Source organism: Macrobrachium nipponense, chromosome 5, assembly GCF_015104395.2.
Source record: "Macrobrachium nipponense isolate FS-2020 chromosome 5, ASM1510439v2, whole genome shotgun sequence".
Taxonomy (NCBI): domain Eukaryota; kingdom Metazoa; phylum Arthropoda; class Malacostraca; order Decapoda; family Palaemonidae; genus Macrobrachium; species Macrobrachium nipponense.
Window position 1 is genome coordinate 111,139,540 of NC_061107.1, and position 9,323 is coordinate 111,148,862.

Sequence of the window (9,323 nt, forward strand, 5' to 3'; positions counted from 1 at the left end):
ATTTCTTGCCAGAAAGTTCAGTGGTGTGAGGACTCGTCACTTCAGTCTGACATAATTGCCGTCGGTGGTTCAAATCCACCAGGTGACTAACACCTACCACCTCGGTATTATTTCCACGGTAGAGTGAATTAGAATATATATATATATATATATATATATATATATATATATATATATATATATATATATATATATATGTGTGTGTGTGTGTGTGTGTGTGTGTGTGTGTGTATTTATATATATATATATATCTATATATATATATATATATCATATTTATATATATATATCTATATAAGGTTTTTTTGCCACGAAGGAAAAAAATGAAAAAACGAGAATAATAATAGCCGAGACTTTCGGTTAAAGGGTCGAATGAGGACCGAAGTACTCGGCTATCTCGTTTTTTAATTTTTTTCCTTCGTGGCAAAAAACCTTTATTTATACATAGCATCACGTTTTATATACTTCGTGATCAAGTTATTCATATATATATATATATATATATATATATATATATATATATATATATATATATATAAAGGTTTTTTGCCACGAAGGAAAAAAATTAAAAAACGAGAATAATAATAGCCGAGACTTTCGGTAAAAGGGTCCGAATAGGACCGAAAGTACTCGGCTATCTCGTTTTTTGTTTTTTTAATTTTTTTCCTTCGTGGCAAAAAAACCTTTATTTTATACATAGCATCACGTTTTATATACTTCGTGATCAAGTTATTCATATATATATATATATATATATATATATATATATATGTATATATATATATATATATATATATATATATATATATATATATATATATAAAAAAAAGTTTTTTGCCACGAAGGAAAAAATGAAAAGCGAGATAGCCTAGTACTTTCGGTCCCGTTCGGACCCTTTACTAAGGCTTTACTAAGTTTGCCTTAGTAAAGGGTCCAAACAGGACCGAAAGTACTCAGCTATCTCGCTTTTAATTTTTTCCTTCGTGGCAAAAAACCTTTATTTATACATAGCACGTTTTATATACTTCGTGATCAAGTTATACTATATATATATATATATATATATATATTATATATATATATATATAATATATATATATATATGTATATATATATATATTATATATATATATATAATATATATTCTAATTCACTCTTTCGCGGAAATAATACCAAAGTGGTGGGTGGCAGTCACCTGGTGGATTTGAACCACCGACGGCAATTACGTCAAACTGAAGTGACAAGTCCTCATACCCTCATACTACTGAATTTTCTAGAGAGCTAGAAGAGACACGAGTTCTGCCGTACGTTTGCCCATGGGATATTTATACTCAGTATCGGCATCAACACACCTCCATCTTGACAGCCGATTGGTACGTTTGAAACACGTAGCTATTTATGAATAGCTAGTTCAGCCTCGACGTTATGAGGGGGATAGTCCCACCATAAGGGAAAAGTCCCAGCCCGTACACATGGAAAAAACGCTGAATTTTAATTATTTTATTGCAAAAGTATACTTTAAATGTCGATTAACATATTTAGTGTGAATTACAAACAATGGGGACGGATTACCCCTGATTTTACATAGAAACTTTAGTGGCCACGGAAATTTTCCAAAAATCTCGACAAATTAAAAAAAAGGCACAATTACTGATACATGAACATGACGTTAACATAATATTACTCAACCGCAGACATCAAATGTTACACTAGAGCTAATGATGGCAAAGATATGGAATGATTACTCACTGGACTTAGTCATGTTCACCGAAGTCACTCGCATCTCCCTTCCTCGTGGAACTAAACAAGCTAAGGTTGGAGCCCCTCTGCCCGATGTGACTTAATGGGATAACTAGAAGCAAAGGAGGACGATTATGACACGCAGGGCACCCGAGCGGACTAGTTAATTATGTTAAGATTTTGATTCTTAAAAAGAACATAATATTTACCTGCTTGGATATAGAAATTAATTTAGTGTATTGCACGGAGGTTGTTCCACGGGGAGTCAGAGCGGCTAAAGAACAAAACACAAAAATGACATGAGAACCATCTCATTCTTGCAGCCAGATATCGAATACGAGGAACTTTGCCTACCAACAAAGGCGGAAAAAGGTGTGTGAAGAAGCAGGATTACGTCATGAAAAAACAGTGCACGTATTTTTTAACGACATCCTCTACCCCCCCAAAAAGGGGAAAGAAGAAAAGACAGGCAACAAGGCAATCTAGTGGAGCAAGAATGCATGGTCTAGTGGGGGTGTCAAGGCCTAGAGGCATACGCAACGCTACAGTACGCGTCTAGCTCTGAATGGCATACAGTTACAGTAATGAAACAGCACTAAAAATGGGCCAAACACTATCTATTTCACGGTCTCTTACATCGAGTCTTTTAGTCTGTCGACTCACTTCATCACTAATGTCTCTCTTCACTACCTGCTGTCTCATCACTGTCGTCATTCTGGGGCTCTTCTTCTCGCTCGTCGTCATGGGCATTAGTCTCAAGCAGGACGATGTGTTGTACTGCTTGCAGATACTCCTCGCCTTCGAATAGTACTTTCAGTGACCTGACAACGCCTTTGTCATCAGGGTAGAGTTCGATGATCTTACCGAGGGGCCATTGACTACGTTTGTGCTGCTCCGCTTTCACCAACACAATGTCGCCTTTACGCAGTGCCATCAGGGAGGCCTCTTGTAGGTTGTGGCGTTCCTGTAGTGACTTCAGGTAACCTTCCCTCCAGTAGCATTTTAAGTTGTAGAGGGTCTCGGTTAGTTGGAAGTACTGTGGACATAGTTGGTGAGTCGTTAACGTCAGATGCATGTCCTCGTGAGGGACCATGGGCGGCAGCAGACGGACTACATCTCCATGGATGAGGTGCGATGGGGTGAGGGCTTCATCCTCACACTTGTCCCTGGTGTACATTAAGGGACGGTTGTTAACAACAGCCTCTGACTCCTTTATGAGGGTTGGCAGTTGTTCTTCGCTGAAGATGTTATGGCATAGTGTGGTAGCCAACGTTCTTTTGACTACCCCAATCAATCTCTCGAGGAATCCCCCTTTCCAGGGAGACCTGAGAGTCTGGAAGATACACCTTATTCCTGTCCTATGCAGGAATTGTCTAGTGACATCTTCATCATACATCTCCTGCAGAAAGTTACTTGCTGCATGGAAGATCATCACGCTATCGCTGTACACAATGTGGGGGCGCCATGGGTAGTGGCAAATCTTTGAAGGAGTAAAATGAAGGTATCTGCGTCCATACCGCTGCAGTAGTCTAGATACACTGCACGGCTGGCTAAACAGGTGATGATCAAAATGTGCCCCACTCCCCCTTCTACTGGGATGGGGCCTGTGGTGGGGTATGCCGACCTCATCAAAGGGCCGTATCACGAGTGCTCAGTCAGTCGGGAGGGGTGGAGGTGGTGGTTGCTGGAAAAGAGGCTTGAAGGCCATGGTACATACTCTACACCTCCCTACCACTCTCTTGGTGGTAGCTCTCGACCTTGGGCTCCAATAATCCTGCTGACAGATAAGCCTGAGGATGTTTTTGTAATCGTTATGGAAACTAGGATCTTTGAGCAACTGGGTTTCTAGTGTGTAAAATTGCACAAGCGCATTGGTATAATGACTATCAGGGCGTTCAGGCCCGTGAAACGGTAGGCTAATTTGGTACCCTCGTTTGGTACTGATGATACTGCTCTGACCTTTTGCATGGCAGCGTGTTCTGAAGTAGCGTATTGCTCATATGGTGCAATTCCTATGGTGTCCAACTTCCACCAAATATCGAGATTGATCTCTTTGGAAATGCGGCATACTCATTAAGTGTGAACAACTGAGATATCTACCCCTTCTAGGGCCCACTGTGGAACTCGTCTGTACGGTGTTATGCCATTGTGAGCGACAAACAGGCTCACTCCATCGATTTTGTCCATCCCCAGAACAAACAAATTAAAATAGTCAGCCCCAACAAGGGTGTTAACATTATTAAGAGGGTCGCCATGAATCTGTTCATCGGCCATAGTACAACCCTTACTTTCCAAATTAATTTTTACATTGGAAAGACCAACATTGTGAATAGGAGTATTAACGTTGTCATGAACGACAAGTTTTGTACGAATCACTCTTGGGCGTATGTGAATATGACATGATACAACATTGAAATTACCTCAAACAATTTGAGAACCAAAAGGTGCAATATTTAATGACACTTGTTTGACTACTGGCAGTAATCTCTAGCTAGCCAGCTTGAAATGAAGCTATGCTGACTACCTGTATCTAAAAAACACTTGTGTTTGAAAGGGTTGATTACAAGAGTACCTACACGTTAGCTGAAGCTGTGGGTAACAAAGTAGCTGGGAGTTCAGTCGAAGGCTCATCCTTGACCATTTTAGCAGTTACGCATGGTTTTTCATTCTTTGTCTTTGGTCAGGCTTTCTGATTTACTTTACTGTTAGACCCTTGGCTTTTTACTGGTTGTGAAACTACATGCGAAGGTTTAGGGGGGGACTGATAACTTGAGCAGTTGGTGGAAGGCGCAACAGATCTGGTCTGGGGGCTATTTCTTTCGCAAATTAAACTGTAATGGCGTCCATTACATAACTTACAATTTCTCATGTTATTACCCTGTCTACTGCCATGTCTGGAGGCAAAACAATTAAAGCACTTTTTGAGCAAGATCAATTTACATTTCTTAGCCGTCACAGTCGGATGTTTCAGGTAATTAAAGGTGGTATGGTTACCATTGCAGAACGGACACGTAGCCGCACGTGTTACATTGATTTCCAACCCCTTTTTATGTACTGTCAATGGCAAGTTTTCTCCTCGTTGCAAGAAATTGTCTTCCATGCTTCAGATGAGTAAATCTAATGTCCTAAACTGTTTATCGAAGGAGGCTCAATATCATACCTTGATCCAAAAGGATCCAATGAGACATTTGATTTGTTCAATGAGAATGATGAGTTCAACATGAAAGTTTTTGAGTTAAACACAATTACACTTAGGTACAAAAATGCTGGCCAGTCGACGATGCAAAATATCTAAAGTTTGCTGCTGGTTCCCGTAATACTTCTCCAATAAGCCTAGGGCAACGCGATTATTTGCAGCGGTTACACTCAAAGACTGAATTACTTTGAGAGGCTCTCCTTCTAGTGATCCCAACAGGTATGTATATTTAGCCATGTCATCCAAATCACTACGTTTATGAATGTGCGAATTCAACAGTTCTTTAAAGGTGGTGGATTTCCTCTTTTCACCTTTGAATGTGGGCAGTGGCAATTCTTTCAGTGTTTTTGGCTGCGATTCGCTGGTCAAGGTGCCGATACGGCTTAACAACCAAGTTATAGTATGGCCCACTTCTTCTAAGGTTGCAGTTACTTTTCTTTACTTTACTAAGGGTTCCAGTTTAACAGGGTGTGTTAAATATATAGATCTTAATTGCTGTTTGTCAGCTTGAACTCTTACTAACAAATTTTGATATACTTTTTCACTTAGCGAATTCAAAAGATTCCTTTGGGCTTGAGTGATTGTGGTGGTCAGGAGGATTACGATGGGCTCAATTTGAGTTACTGTGGCAGCCGCCATTTTGAGGTTAACAATAATTCAAATGCTGCTGATGAAATGACACAGTTGTTAATTAACATTATGTTAACAATTTCCTCCTTCGCTTTTTCCCTCCCGCCTGCTCGCGGCAGATTTATTTCAAAATTCAACGATATAAGCCTTGCACATGAGGGTGAAAACAATGGTTACGCTAGCCTTGCACTGGCACAGGTTCTTGCTTCAGAATAGCCCCTAATGTGGACAACAAACTAACTAGGATCTGTTGCAGAGCACCTAGCCTACGATAACTTTCGTTATGACTTCCACTTCCCTTGTTTCGCGGGAGGTTGAAGGGCAGTTACTAGTGACCTTGCATCAACACGTTGAATACCATACTCAAGCTGCTGTTGCTTGTGGACTGGTTCTTTGGGACTATCCGGTTCGAAGGACCAAAAAATGTTGCAAAATATTCAACGACAGAGAACTAGTTCAAGGTTTTACCTATTCATAGTATACTGTGAATCTGATCTTGATATATATATATATATATATATATATATATATATAATATATATATATTATATATCTAATGAGGTCATAATGACGCACATTTAAACAAATGAAAAAAAAAAACTCCTAACTTGGTAATGTGACCTACCTTTCATGTTGAGTGCCACCCCTGAAGTTAGCTGAAAATCAAATATCAAACTCTAGGCTAATTCAAACTCCCGCTGTTACAAAAATATACTTTTCATTACCTAAAATCAGCTAACATGAAAATGGAATAAAATTGGTTAAGAATAAAAAAGGAAACTTTAAACTATCATGCTCTTCCCAAAATCATATTTAAATAAGTAACACCTTTTATCTCTTTCTGTCCAAAAATTCATAGCCTATCAAAAGTTAAAACATGTCTATAATTATCAGACAATTAAACATTAAAGTTCGTCAATAAAATGTGTCATATCGCACTACCCTTCTTTAAAAGCTGAACTAATTGTCATTTCACTTTTACCTTTTCCGATGGACCTCCAACGCCTCTTCTATGCTGAAATCACTTGTGTCTACTTTGACAGCTTGTTGTCTAATTCCCCTGTAAATTCGCATACTAGAGATTATATTTAATTTTCAGTGACTCGTATTACAAATGTACGCCCACTAACCGACGTACGAATACACGCATGCTACATACATGAAACTCGATAACTTTTCCCGTGATTAACTCATGTCTTTGGAATGCATCAACGAACACAATTATGCACACGATGTGTTTTCTATTTGTTTTTTATCTCAGCATCTCCAAAGAATCCAGAGTTAGCACCTATTTCTAACTGGCAAGAGCTAAAGTTATCAACCCCACTATTAAATACATATAGCCCTAGTAATGCCTTTCAGATATATATATATATATAATATATATATATATATATATATATATATATGTGTGTGTGTGAGTGTGTGTGTGTGTGTGTGTGTGTGTGTGTGTGCATTGCTCTGATCAGATTCACAGTGAAAACAGTGCAAAAGTAAAATCCTTATTGTTTGCGTTTGTGTCGTTATTCTTTCTGGAGTTCTTGTAAGTACAAAAGATTTTCTCCGAATCAGTCACTACTTTTTCCAGGAATGTAAGGTCACGGATATGGTGCCCACATTTTATTGTCATTAATATTTAACGGTCAATTTTCACCAAATATTTCTTATATATTCATTATTATTATTATCTGATAATATAGGAATTAGCCTCAATGAAAGTAAAATCATTTTCAGAATTGTTGAATTACTTTTTTAACGGGAAATTCGACCCAGCTTTCGGCAGTTTTGTCAAAATGTCTCTTTATCTTTTATAGCATTCATAGCAGTAAATTTATTCTAATAATGCTTTGCTGAAAAAAAAAACGAATTTTCTTCATAATTTATATCTTTGCTTATGTGGGAAAAGGTTGGTGGGGTAAGGCATAGCTATGGGGAAGGTCGGGTAAGTGGCTGGTTGCCAAGTAATTATGGAAGTTATTCGAGGTCCAGGCCTTGAGGGGAATAACCGACATTGTGTTGTATTACAGTTGTAACTAATACATTAACTGCAAGAACTTACTTTTTAAGATATGCTAAGTATTTTTCCTCGGAGAAGGTTAAGATTTGATAACTGTTCCAGTTTGTCCTTTTTATTAACTAAAGAGAAACAAACAGACACCCTCTCTCTCATACAAACACCCAGGCAAACGTACATACATACATACATACACATACACGTAGTGGGGTAGTGCTGTCAGTGCACCCCATGCGATGAACTGTAGGCATTACTTAAGGTTCTTTGCAACGTGACATCGGGCCCTAGCTGCACCCCTTTCGTTTCTTTTACTTTACCTCCTTTTAGATTCGCTTTCTTTCGTCTTACTTTCCATCCTCTTCTATCAATTGATTCATTGTGCAACTGCGAGGTTCTACTCCTGTTAACCCTTTCATACCTTTCACTTTCAATTTCCGTTTCAGCACTGAATGACTTCTTAGGTCCAAGCACTTGGCATTTGGCATAAATTCTATATGCAGTTCAATACACACACACACACACACACACACACACATATATATATATATATATATATATATATATATATATATACCATACATATATATATATATATATATATATATATATATATATATATATATATATATATGAAAACATAACCAATACACACACACACACACACACACACACACATCACCCCACAAATATATATATATATCTATATATATATATATATATATTATAATATGATATATAGATATATAGATATATATATATATATATATATATATATATATATATATAGTATATATTATATATATATGTGTGTGTGTGTGTGTGTGTGTGTGTGTGTGTGTGTGTATTGGTTATGTTTTCATTTTTAGAAAACCTCAAATTAAGGAGGAAGAGGACAGACAAAAGTCGCATTAAAATTATTAAAATTACAAACATATATTCCTTATTCCCATGCTGAGGCAAAGCCGAGTTTTCGGGAATTCATTGGTTTCCAATCATCAGGGTTATGTTTTTATAATGATTATACAATTAACAGAATAAATTAGTAAGAAAATTATAATAATTAACTGGATGTAAAATTGCAGAAAAACAGCCGTTTGAGAATCCACAGTGATGCAGTTGCAAGAATACATCAAGTTATGTAAATGACAGACTGCAAAAGAAAAAAAAACAGAACTAGTTGACAAAACTGACATAAAAGAGCTACACATCAAAACAAATCTTTATTTTCCCCATTTTTTCTTTTAACTGACCTCAAACCAGACTGACATCCTGATTCCAAGTTCAGTATTTCCTGTGGGATGATATTTCCATTTTTACGCAGGTAAGTGACGACATATACATTGTTTCATCGCGAATTAGTGATATGTTTGAACTATTGCATCTATTCGGGCATTTACGTAAGTAGGAACACCCACCTTAATGAGGGAAAAGAAGCGTGATCGGCGTAGCGTATAGCCGGATACGGCCACAGTGACAGGATATGGCCTATATTGCAATTCATGCTTGTGGCCTTAGGCTTTTTTATTTCTTTTTTTTTTCTCAAAAAGAATTTCTCACTGGAGGCTAACGATCAAGTGTTTTATATTCTTCTTTTATATTGTATTTTTTTCTGAAGTAATTTAGGTACATCAAGGAATTAAATGGTAAGCATGCTACCCTCAGATGGGTTGTTTTAAAGCACGGAGGTTCTGGGCTATATTGAGTTTTGCCAGGTCGTTGTGGATGTTGAAAGAGCTTAAAAAA

At 37.4% G+C, this 9,323-nt stretch overlaps 1 protein-coding gene across 1 annotated transcript; it reads right to left on the reverse strand.

Annotated features, from left to right (window-relative positions):
• Positions 1-2,410: 2,410 nt before the first annotated feature.
• Positions 2,411-3,172, reverse strand: LOC135215890 (uncharacterized). The gene has a single exon (XM_064250844.1). It carries the CDS (start codon positions 3,170-3,172, stop codon positions 2,411-2,413), a length of 762 nt encoding a protein of 253 aa, XP_064106914.1.
• Between the last annotated feature and the right edge of the window lie 6,151 nt (positions 3,173-9,323).